The following is a 20,589-nucleotide window of genomic DNA, read 5'->3' as shown; positions in this document are numbered from 1 at the left end:
TAGGACTTGTTCTTATGTTAAAGCCTTAAGCGATACTAATGCATCCAATGTATAATGCTTTTGTTTTATATACCTGACAACGGCACAAGGCCAAAATTGTACAATTATACATTAAATAATGAAAATTTGAGCTGAAGCCATCATAAAATCTTTAAAAATTCACTGAAGCTGCAGACCCCGTCGTAAGCAGATTATGTTATCAAATGTGTCTCCTGGCTGTGTATTTTGAGTACACTTCTATTAAAAGGCCTGTTACACAAATGACATTACATATTCTCTCAAGCAAATATAAAAATTATTCTTTACCTTGACAGATCACGTTGGAGTTCCTGCATAATATGATGGCATTGGTCATAGTATCTGACTTGTGCCTCAACAAATTCGTGCAAGCAGCGTAAGTGGCTAGCGTGGGAGCTGCTAATGCCTTCCAGTAGCAACTTCGTTATCTCCGCCTGCCGATCAAATTCTGACTGAGCTACTCTTAAATCTTTCTCCGCCTAAAAAGAAGGAAAATAAACTGTAACAAAATATTTAGTGGAACATCAAAGCCACAAATAATTTCTGTACGTTATGTTATTAACAATAGTTAAAAATGATAAACAGTGAATATACCTTCTTTATAGGACTTAATCAGCATAAATTAAATCAGGATGTCACAAAAAATACTATGAGAAACTGGAGAAATATGTTTCAGCGAAAGTAATCATAAGTGTTTAAAGTAAAGGAAATTCACATTTATTGAATGCTGGTGCAAGAGCATCCATAAAAGTACAACAGTGTGACAGTCTTGAGACTGCAAAGTCCTTGTGTTTATACCAAGCAATGTCCACATTAAAATTTCTCAGATTACTCCATAAATAACTTAGGTCAGTTGTGCAAGGACTTTGAGAAGGAAGATCAGCCTGGCTATGGGGGTTGGGTTGTTTTAGGGAAGGAGACCAGACAGCAAGGGCATCAGACTAATCGGATTTGGGAAGGATGGAGAAGGAAGTCTGCCGTGCCCTTTCAAAGGAACCATCCCAGCATTTGCCCCGAGCAATTTAGGGAAATAATGGAAAACCTAAATGAGGATGGCCGGGCCTGGCTATGAATCCAAGATATAGTATTAGGAGTGACCTGGATAAAATAGAAGCAGAAACTGGGCACACAAATGTTGGGTTTGTGGAGGTCTTTCAGCGCCATGATCAGACCTGGGTAAACACTGCTGTAAGGCATATTAACACTGAGCTGAACGGGATGCTCCAGACACTGGCAAAGTCTCAAGTGAGTGTCGCTCCAGCTGATGCTATTGGTAGGTCGGGTGACACTACACATGGCCTGCCCCTTAAGAGGTAGGGGAAAGGTAAGTTAGCTTCTCTATTAGCAGATACTGTAAGGGGGGCCACAGTCACACAAGGGGTGATCCCTGTGGTTATTGGGACCAGGCAGACAGTTTTTTTTTAGGTTAAATCCAAATTCCAGACAGACAACAACCAAGGAAAATACAAGAAAAGAAACATCATGCACAACAAATAGGGATAAAGCTATGGGTGGTATCAACTTACTCCACCAAAATATCAGGGGAATAAAAAATAAAGTAGATGAGCTGATAATGTGTTTAGATGATATCAAAAATAAGAGTGAGATTGATATACTTTGCCTGAGCACCATGTAACTGTGGGGATGGAAAATGTCAGTATAAATGGGTACAATTTAGCATCTTACAATTTTAGATCTGGTATGGATAAAGGAGGAGTTGCTATTTTCATAAAACAAGGGTATAAATACAGAACTGTTGAAGGAAGCAAATTTTGTGTGGATCAGCACTTTGAGGTTTTTGCATATGAACTTCAGCTAGATAATGTTGTGCTGATATTAGCAACAGTGTACAGGTCTCCACTAGGAGATTGGGAGCTATTCATAAAAAAGTTTGACTCCCTATTATGCTGTCTGTCAGACAAAAACAAAAAGTTATTAATCTGTGGTGATTTCAGTGTTAACTTTCTAAGCAATTCTGTTAGGAAAAGTGAACAAGAAGTGTTGTTAACAACATATAACTCAGAATCAGTGACCAATTTCCCTACACGTATAGCTCAGGACAGTAGTACTATAATAAATAATGTATTTGTACAGCAAGAGGATGTAGAACAAACACATGCTTTCCCTGTGGTAAATGGATTATCTGACCATGATGCACAACTGATTAACTTACAAAACCTAACAGGGCATACACTTCAGAAACCATTAAGTAAAAGTGTGAGGGCACTCAACCCGGTATCTACAGATTACCTCAGAGAAAGTTTAGGAAATGTAAACTTGGAAGATGTGTATAACGAGCCAAATGCTAATGATAAATGCAGCATATTTCTTGATAAATTTACATCATTTTTGAAAACTTATTTTCCAAAGAAAATGACTAAATCTAACACCACAAGCTTTTCATGGACCACGACCTTACATCCCGGAAGGTTTACCAGAAGATATGTCATCCGGTCGTGAAAGCCTTCATACTATGATTTTCAAAGAAACCTTGGATTATTACAGGTATTTAAGTCTCTTCAGAAAGAAAAAGAAAACTGTATGAAACAGCAAGAAGTAGTAAAGATCCAGAAGTAGTTTGCCACTATAAAAATTATTGTAAGGAAATCAAGAAATATGTATGTTAGACAAGAAATTAACAACTCCAGCAATAAAATCAAATCAATACGGAATGTTGTTAGAAGGGAGACAGGAAAAGTAACCACTGGAGTAGGTAGTATTACTGTTAAAGAGAATGAAACCATTTTAACCAACAGTACACAGCTAGCCAATTTATTTAACAATCACTTCGTAAGTGTAGGAGAAAAAATTGGTGAGAACAGTTCAAAAGAAACAGCCAGGCAGTACATCGAAAAGTCAGTTTTTAAAAATTTTAGTCAGATTAAGTTTCATCTAACAACCTCTTGTGAAATAAGGAAAATGATTAAATCTTTGAAAAACAAATGTTCTGCTGGAGTAGATGACATGTTTAACAAGTTATTAAAACAATGTGGAGCAATTACAGCTGATGTTTTGAGTCACATATGTAATGCATCACTGACTCAGAATATTTTTCCAGACAGGTTAAAATATGCCATTTTCAGGCCTCTCTACAAAAAGGGGGAAACCACAGATGTCATTTACCGGCCAGTATCCTTGTTTACAGCATTTTCAAAAATTTTTGATAAAGTAATGTATTAAAGAGCGGTTAGCCATCTCAACAGTAATGGGATACTTAGTAAATCACAGTTGGGATTTCAGAAATGATGTCCCACTGAAAAAGCAATATACAATTTCACTGTCCACATAATAGAGTCTTTAAATAGTAAAATGTCACCAGTAGGAATATTCTGTGACTTATCCAAAGCATTTGATTGTGCGAACCATGACATTATGTTACAGAAATTACAATTCTATGGTATAAATGGAACAGCATATGAGTTGTTTAAGTCATATCTACAGAACAGAAAGCAAAAAGTCTCTCTAGTGATTCAAAGGAGTTTGCTACTTTGTCTAACTGGGGTGAAATTACATTAGGTGTTCCACAAGGTTCAATCATGGGTCCCCTCCTGTTCTTGATATGTGAATGACCTCCCTTCTTATGTGAAACAATATGCTGAACTGACACTGTTTGCTGATGATACAAGCATAATTATTAATCCACTAAAAGAAAGTCCAATAGAAAATGATACAAATAAAGACTTTGGAAAAGTCATTAATTGGTTTTCTGCGAATGGGCTTGCTCTGAACTTTGAAAACACACAGTACATCCAATTTTCTGCTGCAAAAAGTATAATTCCTTCAATAAACATAACACATCAAAAGAAGTCAGTAGCCAGAGTACATATGAGAATCTTAATTGGAAAAGTCATATTTTGCATCTCCTAAAGTGACTAGGTTTAGCAACTTTTCCAGTCAGAATAATTGCCCATTCTGAGGATGTAGAAATTAGTAAGCTAACATACTTTGCATACTTCCACTCTCTGATGTCATATGAAATAATATTCTGGGGCAACTCAACACTTAGGGAAAAGGTATTCACTGCTCAAAAGAAAGTAGACCTAGTTAGAATAATGTGTGGGGTTCATAGTCGCACATCTTGTAGGCATCTGTTTAAAAGGTTAGGAATTATTACAATTGCTTCACAGTACATTTACTCAGTAATGAAATTTTTTCTCAATAACATGGACCAGTTTGAAATCAACAGCAACATTCACAATTACAAAACCAGAAAAAAGAAAGACCTACACTACCCTTTACTTAATCTATCTTGGGCACAGAAAGGGGTAAAATATGATGCTATAAAACTTTTTGATAAATTAGCAGATGAAATAAAATGTCTGACAGTAGTAATAGTTTCCAAAACAAATTTAAATCATACCTCCTTGACAACTCCTCCTATACCATAGATGAATACTTGAATATGAGTAAATAAATCTGGAGATTAATATATGCGTTTTGTGCCATTTAAGGGAATGGGATAGATAATAAAAATATTTAGGTACAAGGCTGTGATGAAAAAAAAAATTAAAAAAACCTTGTTTCCTGTGCACATTTCTTGTGCATTTGACATGTTGCACATCATAATGGTTTTTCCGTGCTACTGATAAATGAAACACATAACTAACTAACTAATAAAAATTTGCATAGAAGTACTAACTTAATTAAGCATAGTGCATAAATCAACAAGTCTCAAAGATGTCAGTACTGATACATCATTCACATGGCATGCATTGTCAACTGTTTTGTACTGAACAAGCTGTGGATGCTTCATCATATACTTTGATAATGTTGGATATTATTATAATCTTGTCATCACAACACTATGACTGAGTTTTGTGTCCAGAGTTGCTGACTGCATCCTGTTTGATGTGCCACCGTTACAATGATTGGAGTAAATGATTTATAAACAACATTTCTTGAAGCTGACAGACAACCAAGAGAGAGCAGTTGTGTACAAGGCAGCTAAGAGTAATGTGTCGTTCAATAAGTGCTTGACAAGGTACACTCTCCAGGTTAGCAACAACACAGTTGAGGCAATTCATCACAAATTTCAAAATTACAAAACTAGTGCATGATTTGTGACTGTGTTGTGGACAATTAAAAAAATACTGTTTGAGCTTACAAACCAATAGAACAGAAATGGATACATTTCATCTCAAAACAGATTTATACTTAATGTGTTGGTGGAAAGTGTAAACATTGCTGTATTTATTCCTTTCACGCTTCTGCTTGTGTAACAGGCATTATTAATCAGAGGCCACTAAGCTCACCAAATGTCTCATTTGAATACTTTATGTGGAGGACAGAACTTCATCAAGTCCCCCCACAAACTTTGGTGAACACAGATGTAGAGTTTTACCACAGGGTACGATAACTAGCATGGGAAACAGGATAGCCACTGTAAAACTCCTAGTTTTAGTTGGAGCTGAAACATTACTACAACATTAAAAAACCAGAACTGGGTAATTTTATTTTAGAACTGCACTTTCTAGTAATGGAAGAACAGACCTTCAACTTCTTTGTTATACATTAATGTTAACACGAGCACTACCCTGCTATTGTGAAAAGGGCTAAGGAGAAAAGAGGATAATGTGATAAGTCTTGTCTGTTTACAATGTATTTGAAGTTGAGATGACATCATGTATTCTGCCACATGTGAGATAAAGAACACTTGAGTCATCTGGTACCATGCAACTAGTTGGCATATTTAGTTGTCTCATTGAGTAGTATACCTGTAACTAACATAAATTTATGATCGACAGATTGGAATGGTGGTAGAGGTAAAAGGCAGGGGGTTGTGCAAGTGCAATGTAGCTGATATGCAACCAGCCATTTTTGACAATGCTTTGCATGTACTTACAGAACAGGCAACACAGCAAATAGGTGGCACTCAACAGAGAACTATAATTGGCTGGTGGATAGTGTCTACCACTTGATTTCTACAAGTGTCTATCACACAGTTATTTTAAATGAAATATAGCGGAATAATGAAAGCAACAATTTTAGCCACTTAACAGTGATGTTCCACTACTGAAAGTAACTTTTTACCTTGTAATCTAATGGAGCATATGTACATATGAACTGGAAAAGTTATTTCTTCAAACTATATTACTAAGTTCTGTCACTTGATAACTGCATCTTTTCAACTTGCACTATGTTTATCATTGAGAAAATGCACGCAAAATGTGGGGGGAAGGAACACCCACAAACACAAACACACACACACACACACACACACACAATTACTATGTCTCCCTGGCTCAGCTTGCAGGAAGGAAAGCATGCAATATGCAGTATAATCTGGTGCATGCTACTTGTGTGAAACAATTTTTTAATTTACCATTCTCCAATGTCTACAGTGAAAGACTACACTATTCTAGCTTATCATGCTACAGACAAGCTGTCTATATTTTTATTATCCTTACTGTGAAGACAAATGGTACTACAGGTATGTAGTTTTCACAACAGTTTCATTCTCTGAGGAACAGAAGTGGTTGAGAATGTAAACTATATTTTACCTGTTCTATCAATACTTCGGGGTTCACCCCTTCCTTCTGTTGAAAGCAGCAAAAACATACAATTATTAAAAATGTCAAATACACATCCAAAATTTATACTTCGAGACAGACATTTTGGTAGAGGAGCATGTAGGCAAGAAAAAGTGAGGAGCAGGGAGACGGTGGTGGAAGGAGGAAGACAAGATGCCACATACCAGACTACACTATAACCACTTTCCACGTAAAATACAGCAATATTCTACTGATCTGTGAATTCAGATTCTTCAGTAGTTTATTATGACAAATCCAAATAGAGATTAGTACTAACACTGCATCACAGGGGTGATGAACAGATGCAATGTAATTTTTTTCATCTCAAAGTATTGCATTATATTCATTTGGACACTGTTCATCCATACTAGAGGTATACCAAATTTCCTAATTCCTTTCATGTGGTAAAAATCATCTAAGCTATTTGTCTATCTCCACAAAACTACCATAACTCTGGTGTCAACCTGCACAAGGTTTCTGGTGCAATATATTTCTGACAATTACCCTGACAAAGATTATTAAACTTCTCCATAGACAATAAATACTTCAAGAGGATAAATAGTAAATGTGCCTTTGTCACACTATCTTCTACAGATAAAGATTTACGTGAGAGGTATTGATAGAAACAGTTTTTAACTTATAATCAGACTAAAGGTAGAGAGAATATATATGGTGTGTGTGGTGGTGGTGGTGGTGGTGGTGGTGGTGGTGAGGGGGGGGGGGGGGCAGCAGCAGCAAAAGAGAGAGAGAGAGAGAGAGAGAGAGAGAGAGAGAGAGAGAGAGAGAGAGAGAGAGAGAGAGAGAGAGAGAGAGAGAGAGAGAGAGGTCGTCGTCGTCGTCGTCGTCGTCGTCGTCAACACAGAATAATTTTAGAAAGGCTTTAACCAACTTTTCAGGTAAGTCTGATTAATAAGAAAAAGTGAAGTGGAAAGATTCTGTAAAATAAGTGCATCAGACAGTAACAACAACTCCCGAGAACCAGCTGATATACCTGCTGATTCGGTTATGCAGTCCACCAAGTGATTGAGGAACAAAAGTTATTCTTTAAGACGTTGCGTAACAAATTTTGATAGTGTCCTCTAGTGATATCTAATCCTGAAATTATCAGCAAAACAGAGCATTGGTTGCTGGAAAAGATTGATGCTACCAGAATCTGCACGATATGCTTGACATGCAGGCAGCAGGAAACATTTATTGCCTTGTCAAGTCTCGCAACCTTTCAACTCAGGACACTGACTGATTGAGAGGGGTTACAGGACTAAGCAACGAGGTCATCAGTCCCAAGGTTCAAAAGTTAAATGCATAAGATAGAGCTGTCCGCAAAAAGTGGGCGGTCAAACTATAAAGTGATGAAGCTAAACACACACACACAGTAGAACAAATAAAAGGATAGGGCAGCTCTAAAAACTGAGGGATAAAAGAGCTCTCTTTGAAGGAGGAGTGATCATGGGTCCCAGACCCAGAAAACATGAAGAGAGGCTCCAACTACAACCACCCTGCCCCACCTCCAGGAGTAAAGCAAAACCTCATGACCGAAAATAACTACTTTCACGTAGGAAACTGAAGACTATTCAACCATCCACAGATCACCTGCTAACATTAAAGAAAAGGAACTGGGAAGGCTATATTTAGCACAAAGAGCCAAAAGAAGGGGACAGTCCACCAATATGTGGCATGTCATCAGTCTGGCTCCACAGCCATATTGTGGTGGTACCCAAGGAAAAACAATGGGTGAGCCTAGTATCACCATTGCATAGACAGCATAAGACAGTGGACTCCCTCCGGGAGAAGTGGAAGGAACAGTGCTAAACTACAGTAGTTTCCTTGATTGTGCAGAGATTACTACTAAGGGCATTAGCACACCAGATGTCACTCCATTATTGGGCAGAGATGGATTTGGTGTGATATATGCACCTGGAATCACAAAAGGAAATGGGGGGGGGGGGGGGGGAGGAGGAGGAAATACAGAGGGCACATTCCAGTGAGATGGAGATCCTGACAGGAGGGTGGGGGGGGGGGGGGCGGTGGGGGGGGGGGGAGTGAGAATCATTCGAACTGGCAATCCAAACAGAGGGCAGGTATCAGGAGTGAGACATCCCTCATTTTCAAAGAGAATGGAGTACACAGGATGGTCTGGGAATCATCAAATGGCAACTGTATGAGAAACTAGGAGTTGGCTCCAGCATATTTGGAGAGGGGGAATACCCACTTCTGCAAGGAGGCTTTATGGACACTGATAGCCAGAGACAATCCATAATGACAATCAGGGTCAAGTAGTTTCAGAGTGGAAGGAGCCCTGAGCCATAACCCTGATAACCATAATTTAGTCTGGACAAAACAAGATGTGGTAAGCACATGGTCTTCAGACAGTGAATATGGAGCAGGCACGTCAGATTTTTATCAAAAAGAAAGCTGTGCTACAACGTCTAGGTGTTGGTCACCAGAATAAAGTCCGCCCCCAGTAGCTGACTGGTCAGCGCGACAGATTGTCACTCGTAAGGGCCCGGGTTCGATTCCCGGCTGGCTTGGAGACTTTCTTCACTCAGGGACTGTGTGTTGTGTTGTCCTAATCATCATCATTTCATCCCCATCGACGCGCAAGTTGCCGACGCTTCAGCTTGGTGGTGGCTGAAGCAGAGCTTTCTCCAACTTGTCATTTCTGCCGGAGAAAGGTAGCAGGATAGGAAGATGACACTGATGCTGTTGCAAAATGTGTCATAAGGTGTTCTGCAAGGACCAATGGATAAGTACACACAGCACCCTGTCGGATGAGACACAGTACAGTTTACCGTCACTGGCGGCCCAAAGGCTATGAAGCTTGGACCAAATCTGAGATGAAGAGGCATACATCCCCAGCAAGGAAATACAGTGCTCCCAGCATTCCTTTTTACTTTGCTTCATAAGGTAGTGAGCCTTAGTACAGAGATGTTGAAAGTAAGAGGGTTGATATGTGAAGGGTGTCATTTAAATCACTGTATTACCCATTGGTGTATGGCCTTGGTCCACCATGGCACCACTGAACGAGAGGAATCTGCAGGTAGGGGGATAGTAGTGCTAGTGGCATGAATTATAGTTTATATTATAGTCTTTCATGACCACATCAATGAAATCAGAGAGGTTATAATGCCCAACATGGGAGCCTGTCTGCCTGGTGGCGACAGGACAGCGATAAAATCACTGGGAAGTGGTCACTACGATAAAGGTCATCATGGGGTGACTCATTAGGAGTGATTTAAAATGGAATGATCATATAAAGTTGATAGTCTGGCATCTGCTTTACCGACGGAGATTCATTGGAAGAATCCTAAGGAAATGCAATCCGACAACAAAGGAAGTAGGTTACAGTACGCTTGTTCGCCCAATGCTTGAATACTGCTCAGCAGTGTGGGATCCGCACCAGGTAGGGTTGATAGAAGAGATAGAGAAGATCCAACGGAGAGCAGCGCGCTTCGTTACAGGATCATTTAGTAATTGCGAAAGTGTTACGGAGATGATAGATAAACTCCAGTGGAAGACTCTGCAGGGGAGACGCTCAGTAGCTCGGTACGGGCTTTTGTTAAAGTTTCGAGAACATACCGTCACCGAAGAGTCAAGCAGTATATTGCTCCCTCCTACGTATATCTCGCGAAGAGACCATGAGGATAAAATCAGAGAGATTAGAGCCCACACAGAAGCATACCGACAATCCTTCTTTCCACGTACAATACGAGACTGGAATAGAAGGGAGAACCGATAGAGGTACTCAGGGTACCCTCCGCCACACACCGTCAGGTGGCTTGCGGAGTATGGATGTAGATGTGGATGCAGATGTAGTGAAGCTCTAGAACTTGGGAGAAGATCTTGAGTCTGACAGCAGAAAAAGTGCCTTGAACGGGACTGAAGTGGGTAGAACCACCACTAAGAGGTAAATCAAAGTCTGTAGTAAGTTGGTCAATTAGAAGACCCCTACTCGTTAAAGTGGCACTCCCACAGGGGTGGCATGCACTGGAGTCGCTGAGGGGGAGATAGGAGGGCAAGAGTTGCTGTATTAAGGCAGGCAGTTCAATACAAAGAAGTAGCCTACCTGGATGGAGGTAGACATTGCAAATGGTGATTGCCTGGGTTGTTCACACTTTTACTGCTATTGCTTCCAGGTTGATACAAAGGGGGTCCACTCACTGATGACACCAGTGCAAACCATAGTGCAGACCTCTCCTGATGCTACCTCGGGGCTGGCATGGTTGCAACAGAATGCCTGACAATCACAAAATGTTGGGGAGTGGTCATCATGGAAATGCATATTTTGAAGAGCAAGACAGAACACAGGATAAAAGGAAACAAGTTGATGTATTTCTATTAGGTGACTGTAATACCCGCTGCATTTCTGGTGGATTATTGTGTAGCGAGAGTCCAGATTAGAAGTAAAGAAGCCAAGGGCAGGTCATGTCACTAGGTCAGTGGTTACCAACGACTAGGATGGGGCGACATCCATAAAAACTGGATCTGCTTCGGAGTGAGGAGGAGAGGGAGAAGCCCCCTGTGATGTCAGTGAAGCCTTGCCCATGGACTAGTGTTGCTGCTTCTCCCTCGGATGGAGGGAGGTGGTGTTACCAGTAAGGCAACAGATGGCAGCGATGTCCAGACTGGACAGAAAGCGAGCGGCCTTGGGAGTGTGGGTCCCTAACTCTGACTGTGAGGTTGCAGGCTTCCTATCCTGAGAATGTTGGGGGAGGGGTGTCCGGAGAGGCAGTACTGCTCCTAGCAGGAGCCAGAGAAGAGGATTTCTTTTTCTTCGTCTTTTGTGGAGGAGGAGTGGTTCCATTAGGGGAAGGGATGGAGTCATGGGGGGGGGGGGGGGGGAGAAGCTGGATGGGAGTGAGGAGGAGGAGGGAGCAGAGGATGACATAACTAAGGTGAAGGTAAACGAGAAATTCATATCTGTCTAAACTACTTCTGGGCCTTAAAGTAGCTGAGATGGTCAAGGATATTTGTTTCCTGGATTCTTTTTTCCTTTGTATACACAGGACACACTGGTGAGTGGGGAAAATGTAGACTAGAGCAGTTTACACAGTTAAGCAGTGGGGTGAAAGGGCTACCCACATGAAGAGGGTGGCCACAGTCACCACAGATGAGAGTAGCATCGCATCAAGAGGACATGCGGCTGAACTTGAGGCAAAAAAAGCAACATGTGGGTGGTGGAATAAATGGTTTGATGCATCTGTATACTGTCACCGTGACCTTCTTGGGCAGAGTATCAGGATGAAAGCACCACTGTCTACACAATTGTTCTTAGGGCCTTTCTGGACATGCTAGATGAAATGAATGGCACTTTGTTCCAAATTAGCGCTAATCTCATCACTGGACTGGAGGAGAAGGTCCCTATAGAAAATTACACCCTGTGTCATATTGAGAGACTTGTGAGGAGTGATACTGGGATGTATCTTAAGCAGTTGCAGGCATGAAGGGAGACCGACTGGTCGGCAGATAAGGAGGGAGCCAGATCTCACCTTGCTTAAGGACTCAACTTCATCGAACTAGTCCTTTATGTGTGCCACAAGGGAAAGGGATTTGGTGGTGGCTGAAATCTGCCTGTCAGTCTTGGTACAGACCAGGAACTGCAGAAAGGGTTTTTCCCAAGCCAGCAGGCCTGGCTCTCCTCCCTGGGGGTAGCCAAAGGGAAGAAGGCCTGGAAGGTAGAAACAGCAACTGAGACAAACTATTCCTAGGAAGAGACGTGGCGGCAGAAGAGCAGCCAGACAGTTCAACATGTTTCATGTGCCAATCGTCCACCCTGGTACCACACAGCCTGGCCTGGCCTGGCATCATGGTCATTGCCAGGAGTTCAACAACCCCAAAAAGTTAGACAACCACTCCTAGGCTTTCACAAGGCATTCACAGCACAGGTACCAGCAGTATGATCCCTGTGATGTCAGGGGGGATAGGCCAAATGGATACACAACAGCCCCAACACAAGGACTGGCTACCAAGGTGGTGACCTAGCAAAGAGGTGGAAGGGCTAGGGCAGGGATGGAGGAGAAAGGGAAAGGGAGAGAAAGAGGAGGAGGAGGAGGAGGAGGAGGAGGAGGAGGAGAGGAACCCATGCCAATGACACTCAGGAGGGAGCTCTTCTGATCTGGCCCACACTACAGACTTCAAATTTAGAGCTGGAGGTCAAACTCCAAAAACAAAAATCTGAGAAGGAGGAGGAGAAGCAAACAAACAAAAACTGCAAGATGAAACAAAATCAGAGGATAGCTGGTCTGACATAAATAAGAATACCAAGAGAGAGAAAGGAAGGTGCAAAGGGAAAGGAATAAGGACAGGGAGGAAGACAGAAGAGGAAGGTAAAGCAGCCTAGTAAGAGAAGAACGGCTGCAATAGCTTGTGGACCACATGCACCACACACTTACCCACAAAAGAGCTGTACGCCCCAACTCAGGACATTGCATGTGTCATGCATGTTTAGGGAGCTAACAACAAGCTGTTACAAGATCAGCTAGATATACTTTAACAAAGTTCTTAATTACATCTGCAGCAGTAATGATTGCCATCAAGATGATGGATGGTTGCTGGGGAGGAGGGGACCAACCAGGGAGGTCATCAGTCCCAGGCTCTAAACACAAACAACACGGTCCAGTAAAGGGGAAGGGAAAATGAGCAAACAAAAAGGTAAAAGGAACTTAAGCACTCCAGAATCACTATGAGTGTCGAGGCACAAGCACTGCCACTGACCCCAACCCTTTCCAAACCCCATAGCATACCATGATCACGACAATGGGCTCAACACCAGGGGAAGAAGACACATGAAAAGAGGAAACCAAATGGCACAAAAAACCCATGCAAAACAGAGGTGGAAAAAGGGGAAGGAGTACCCTGTCGCTGTGGATGCAAGGCTAACATTAACTGAGGGACTCCAATTCCCAAGGGAAATTCAAGGACTTAAACCTGTGAGGACAAACCACTTTCATGAAGAAAACTGAGGATAGACGTAATCAAGCAAGGGTCATCTGCTACCACCTAGGACAAGGAAGATAAGAGAGCAAATTTTGTGCGAAAGGCAAAAAGGCAGGGATAGGCTAGCAATATATGAATCATTGCAAGAGGAGGGTTCTGCAACTACAAGGGCTGGGAGCTCATTGCAGAGTAATGAAATATAGTATGGCGGATACAAAGTGGATTCGAGATGGGAGTGGCAGAGGGAAGAGCACCACGTATTTAGACTGGGGGGGGGGATGTAACCTCCCGAGGAGAGTTGGCCCATGACTGAGCAAACTGAGCAAAAAGGGAAGGAGGAAGGCAACCCCCCCACACCCCGCCAAACAGACAGCAAATTCATCACCCGGGACACTTTCAAGGCTGGGAACCCAAAGGAGATCAACCGAACAGACTGCATCGCCAAGACTGGAGAAAAGGTCGTATACAGCAGACACATGGGGTGGCATGGAAACCAAGTCATATCCTGAACGCCACTCAGTGAGTCTGTACATAATATAACTCCCACGAAGTAGGATCCTTAATTAAGCATAGGACTTGATAGATGGCCATCAATTCTGCAGTCCACATCCCACACATAGCACGCAAGATATGGTATTCTGTGCCAACAGAAGGCATGAAGGAATTTCCCACTTGGTCAGTGGATTAGAGCCATCAGTCTAAAAAACAATGGCATCCTGAAACTCCTGTAAGTGCATTCCGAATGAACAACAGAGCACTATTGGAGCGATGGAGGCCTTAGACCCTAGAAGAGACCCAACCAAATCTGGGGCCAACGAACTGACTAAGGAGGCAATGGTTGGGAGACAACATAAGCAAGACGACAAGGAGGGAAGATGGAAATCACAGCCGAGCAAAGTGAAGCGGAGCCCAACCACGGGTCGGTGACAGCACGAAGCTGCAAAAAGAATAGAAAAGGAGGGCTGAGAAGGCGAAGAGCAGACAGTGATGGCACAAGAAACCATGTGATGGGAACACTTAATTGAAAAGAGAGGGATCCCAGCGTCAACCATAAGGCTATTACCAGAGCTAGTGCGAAAGGCACGAGTGACTAAATGGATACCACGATGGTGGACCAGGTCAAACACGAGCAGCATGGAAGAGGTAGCTGATCCATAAACTTTTCAGCCATAGTCTGGCCAAGACAGAATTAATGCCTGATAAAGGCAGAGATGGGTCTAACGACCGGCGTCCCAAGAGGTGTGGGCAAGGAAACAAAGGACACTGAGTTTACGAAAACAGCCAAACCTCACGACTGATACAGGGCAACCAAATAAGCCTGTTGTAGAAAAGAGAACCCAAGAAACAGAACTGCGGAACCACAGTCAGGTGTTGGGCATCGAGGCAGAGCTCCTGATCAGGATGGATCATAGTATGGTGACAGAACTGCAGCATCTTGGACTTAAGGAGAGAAAATTGAAACCATGTACGAGGACACATGTGGACACATGCCAGATGGCACCCTGGAGCTGTCATTTTGCAGAGGCCACTGAGTGGGAGCTAATCCAAATATAGATATCATCTACAAACAGAGCAGGGGTGACAAATGGTCTGGCAAAGGCCGCAAGTCCATCAACAGCAATGAGAAAAAGAAGCCATATGGAAAGCCATTCTCCCGGATCTGCGAAGAGCTGCGAACAGTGCCAACCCTAGGTTGTATAGGCAGACAAAGAAAAGAAACAATTCATGGATTTAACGATTAAAAATTTACTTTTTCTCCCATATGAAAATTTACTTTTTTCCATGATAAATGGCAATATAGTCTCTCACAGAACTAAAGAACTTATCAATCCTTTGCATAATGAATGTTCCATGCTCTGGCATAGAACTTCCCGGCACTTTTAGGAAACGAAACCCATCAAAAAGCAACATGTTTAGTTAAGATCTCTGATTTGTGGCAACATTTACACTGCATATATATGTATTACTAAAGTATAAGCACAAATTCTACCAAATATGGCACAGTATCTTCTGAAGCACTGAAATCTAGACTGCGACACTTGTCAGCCAACTGTATTTCACATTATGTGTTCTCACTAGTCAATGACAACACATATTCAGAGCATGGGTGTGATGTAGTCAGCCAATAGTATCATCACTTTTAAGTAGTGCGACCACGCAAATAAGGAAAGTTAATGTTTTTTTTATATATACTGTCTGCCTGTGTCCATTTCATGCGAATGGACAGTTTGTTGCTGGTCATTCCCACATAGAAAGCTTCACAGTGTAGGCAGGTCAGTTGGTAAATCACGTGGGTGCTTTCACACCAGCAACAAACTGTCCATTTGCATCAATGGACACAGGCAGACGGTGTTTGTTGGTAATGAGGATCACCCTGTGGCTAAACATGCCTTGGTGCACGGCCAGCACATCTTGACACAGTGTTACACCATCCGGGTTATCTGGATACCTTCCACTAACACCAACCTGTCAGAACTCGGGAGATGGGAACTTGCCCTTCAGTATATCCTCTCTTCTCGTTATCCGCCAGGCCTCAACCTCTGCTAATTTCAAGTTGCCGCCACTCATACCTCACCTGTCTTTCAACAACTTCTTTGCCTCTGTACTTCCTCCTCGACTGACATCTCTGCCCAAACTCTTTGCCTTTACAAATGTCTGTGTCTGTTATGTGTGGATGGATGTGTGTGTGTGCGCGCGCGCGAGAGTGTATACCTGTCCTTTTTTTCCCCCTAAGGTAAGTCTTTCCGCTCCTGGGATTGGAATGACTCCTTACCCTCTCCCTTAAAACCCACAACCTTTCGTCTTTCCTGAAGAAGCAACCGTTGGTTGCTAAAGCTTGAATTTTGTGTGTATGTTTGTGTGTCTATTGACCTGCCAGCACTTTTGTTTGGTAAGTCACATCATCTTTGTTTTTAGATATATTTTTTCCCACGTGGAATGTTTCCCATATATGACACACACCAATAAGAAAAGATATGCTTTCACACATAACATTGATGATCGAAATATTTCCCTTTTTTTTCTGAGGGTGATTAGACAGGATCCTGAGAGTACAGCTTAAACTGCAGCAGCTCAAAATTACTGACGAGCATGATTAAAAATTTCATTGCTGTACACCAAACATTTCATAGGTCACCTAGCAGAATACATGTTCAATCAAGCACTATTTGTCCAAGGGAAAGCCATTAGTGTGAAATTGCTGAAGAACTCACTTCGGACTTTTTGTCACAGTTTTTGTACGATTTGTAATCTATGAAAGAGCTAAAATAAGTAAGACAAACTAACCTTGGTACTACGTCTTTTTTAGTGTAAGTTATCCTCTAAGATATATCAAACACGAATGTGCCAGTAAGATTTTAAGTAGTGGCATAAATGGCTGGGATTTTGGGCCTGGAATTTATCTCAGTGCCTGATGTTTTCAACCAGAGGCTAAACCAAACCACCATTCATAATATTTTCCCATGAACTGTTATAAATGCAAACGGTTGTGACGTAACACTTGTCTAAACAAGGACCAGGAAAAGACAGTGAAAGCAGTTTGTTGTTCCTAAGTGTTGTATAGTCTGACACATTTTGCTGTCAGCAGACACTTGTGTGCACTGTGTTTTGTTGTTGTAAATGGTGCATTTATTTCAGTGTTACTCTCTTTCCTTTTTTTTATTGCTGCAGTAATATTCTTTGTTAGAGTATCAGTTCTTACTGCTCAAAACCACAAAAATTAAACTGCTGAAGACTAAAACATTGACAAATTCTCAGAATTTAAAATATGGCCCCCATTTTCACGAATGAAAAAATTCCCAGGTTTTTCCGGATTTCCTGGGGCGTACACACACTGCAACCCACACTTTGAATGACTGGTGGGACAGGAACCGGCAAATATAAATCAGCAGGATGTCCTAAAGGTCCCTTCCAAGTAGCATGAGGACGATACGACGGCACCAAGCTGTGTTGTATGCTTTATGATCAAATAAAACTGCGAAAAGATTGTTCCCCTAAGAAAAGGCCTGCTGAACTGCAGTTTCCAATTGAAGCAGATGATCAATTTGAGAACATCCCTCGAACAAAGCCACATTGGTAATGAGATAAAAGGCCAAGATTCAAGGACCAAATCAAGTCTATGAGCCACCATCCATTCTAGTAACTTGCAGGGAACATGGGTCAGGCTGACAGGCTGGTAACTACCAAGGGACAATGGATCCTTGCCAGGCTTAAGGACAAGAATGACAATACTGTCACTACACTGAGAGGGTAAAATGACTTGGAGCCAAATATGGTTAAACATTTGGAAAGCTATTGTCCTAGTGAAGGACTGAGGTGCTGAAGCAACTGGTTGTGTGTGGAATCAGGGCCAGGAGCTGAATCATGAGACAAAGAGAGGGCCAGTAGAGGCTCCTATTCAGTGGAAGGTTCATTGTAGGGTTCTGTCTGCAGTTTACAGAGGGGGAAAGCAACTGGATAGAAGGCTAATGCCCATGCCAGTGCAAAATGGGTTGCAAGGTATTCTGGAATAACTGATGGAGCTGTACAAAAGCCACCTGGAAGAGCAAGGGCAAGGAGGGAGCATAGGGTGCAGAGTACAGCCCACTCCCATGATGAAGGGACAGAAGAACCTAGATATGAGGCAAAGCATTTCCAAAATAACTGATTGCTCCATCTGATTAACAGGCTGTGGCACGAAGACATTTAAAGATCATAAGACTGGTGGCGGACAGGTGCTGCTTAAGATGTTGCAAGCCCTGACGACAGTCATGGACAGGGGAGGCAATGGTCATTCTCCACCATGGAACTGGCCGAGGCAAATGGGGCCTTTTAAGTGGAGAACGGCAATGTGGATTATCTTATTGGAAAAATCACAGACAACTATCAATACAACGTGATAAGGAAGGTGGAAAAACAACCTGGGAGGTATACACAGACCAATCAGCATGATGGAAAGTCCGGTGGAGTCACCTGGTCATCGGGAGGTGAGAAGAGAATGAGAGAATCAAAAGGAAGTGGTCTCTATCACAGAGGACATTGTTTGGCACAGCCACTGTAAGGAAGGAAGAATGGGAGGGGAAGAGAGAGGGAGATCAATGGCAGAGAAAGTGCCATGTTGTTGTCGTCGTCTTCAGCCCTGAAACTGGTTTGATGCAGCTCTCCATGCTACTCTATCCTGTGCAAGCTTCATCTGCCAGTACCTAATGCAGCCTACATCCTTCTGAATCTGTTTAGTGTATTCATCTCTTGGTCTCCCTCTACGATTTTTACCCTCCACGCTGCCCTCCAACACTAAACAGATGATCCCTTGATGCCTCAGAACATGCCCTACCAGCCGATCCCACCTCCTAGTCAAGTTGTGCCACAAATTTCTCTTCTCTCCAATTCTATTCAATACCTCCTCATTAGTTATGTGATCTACCCATCTAATCTTCAGCATTCTACTGTAGCACCACATTTCGAAAGCTTCTATTCTTCTCTTGTCAAAACTATTTATTGTCCACGTTTCACTTCCATACATAGCTACACTCCATACAAATACTTTCAGAAATGACTTCCTGACACTTAAATCTATACTCGATGTTAAACAATCTCTCTTCTTCATAAACGCTTTCCTTGCCATTGCCAGTCTACATTTTATATCCTCTCTACTTCGACCATCATCAGTTATTTTGCTCCCCAAATAGCAAAACTCCTTTACTACTTTAAGTGTCATTTCCTAATCTAATTCCCTCAGCATCACCCAACTTAATTCGACTACATTCCATTATCCTCATTTTGCTTTTGTTGATGTTCATCTTATATCCTCCTTTCAAGACATTATCCATTCCGTTCAACTGCTCTTCCAGGTTCTTTGCTGTTCAGGACTTTCAGTGCTTTGTCAAACTCTTCACGCAATATCATATCTCCCATTTCATCTTTATCTACCTCCTCTTCCATTTCCACAATATTATCCTCAAGAACATCGCCCCTGTATAGACCCTCTATATACTCCTTCCACCTTTCTGCTTTCCCTTCTTTGGTTAGAACTGGGTTTCCATCTGAGCTCTTGATATTCACGCAAGCGGTTCTCTTTTCTCCAAAGGTCTCTTTAATTTTCCTGTAGGCAGTATCTATCTTACCCCTCGTGAGAAGCCTCTACATCCTTACATTTGTCCTCTAGCCATCCCTGCTTAGCCATTTTGCACTTCCAGTCAATCTCATTTTTGAGACGTTTGTATTCCTTTTTGCCTGCTCACTTACTGCATTTTTGTATTTTCTCCTTTCATCAATTTAATTCAGTATCTCTTCTGTTACCCCAGGATTTCTACTAGCTCTTGTCTTTTTACCTACTTGATCCTCTGCTGCCTTCACTATTTCATTCCTCAAAGCTACCCATTCTTCTTCTACTGTATTTCTTTCCCCCACTGCTGTCAATTGTTCCCTTATGCTCTCCCTGAAACTCTGTACAACCTCTGGTTCTTTCAGTTTATCCAGGTCCCATCTCTTTAAATTCCCACCTTTTTGCAGTTTCTTCAGTTTTAATCTACAGTTCATTACCTACAGATTGTGGTCAGAATCCACATTTGCCCCTGGAAATGTCTTACAATTTAAAATCTGGTTCCTAAATCTCTGTCTTACCATTATATAATCTATCTGAAACCTAGTATCTCCAGGGTTCTTCCATGTATACAACCTTCTTTCATGATTCTTGAACGAAGTATTAGCTATGATTAAGTTATGCTCTGTGCAAAATTCTACCAGGCGGCTTCCTCTTGCATTTCTTAGCCCCAATCCACATTCACCTACTATGTTCCCTTCTCCTCCTTTTCCTACTGTCAAATTCCAGTCACCCATTACTATTAAATTTTCGTCTCCCTTCACTACCTGAATAATTTCTTTTATCCCACCATACATTTCATTCATTTCTTCATCATCATCTGCCGAGCAAGTTGGTATATAAACTTGTACTACTGTAGTAGGTGTGTATCTTGGCCACAATAATGTGGTCACACGCTAAAATACATAGGGGAACCTTCGTTAAGAAGGCACAGGTCTTGGTCCACAAGGAGCTTGTCAATGAGGAGCCCTCCACTGGATGAAAAATCCTGCCCTCACAAAGGGTGATCATTAAAAACACCAAGGAGGA

The 20,589-nt window shown here is 42.0% G+C and overlaps 1 protein-coding gene across 4 annotated transcripts in view; it reads right to left on the bottom strand.

Moving 5' to 3' along the window:
* The window catches only part of LOC126272067 (endophilin-B1), a 243,036-nt gene that overhangs the window by 125,956 nt on the left and 96,491 nt on the right, over positions 1 to 20,589 (bottom strand). For 2 of the 4 annotated variants that reach the window (XM_049974606.1, XM_049974604.1), the window contains exons 6-7: positions 6,519 to 6,554; positions 307 to 497 (exon numbers count right to left, since the gene is read on the bottom strand). In XM_049974606.1, the coding sequence (XP_049830563.1) occupies positions 307 to 497; positions 6,519 to 6,554 (227 nt within the window). The remainder of the gene's footprint in view (positions 1 to 306; positions 498 to 6,518; positions 6,555 to 20,589) is intronic. The other 2 variants (XM_049974605.1, XM_049974608.1) reach the window with 1 other exon arrangement.

Source organism: Schistocerca gregaria, chromosome 5 (genome assembly GCF_023897955.1).
Source record: "Schistocerca gregaria isolate iqSchGreg1 chromosome 5, iqSchGreg1.2, whole genome shotgun sequence".
NCBI classification, from domain to species: Eukaryota; Metazoa; Arthropoda; class Insecta; order Orthoptera; family Acrididae; genus Schistocerca; species Schistocerca gregaria.
This window is presented reverse-complemented; position numbering and strand designations above follow the sequence as displayed.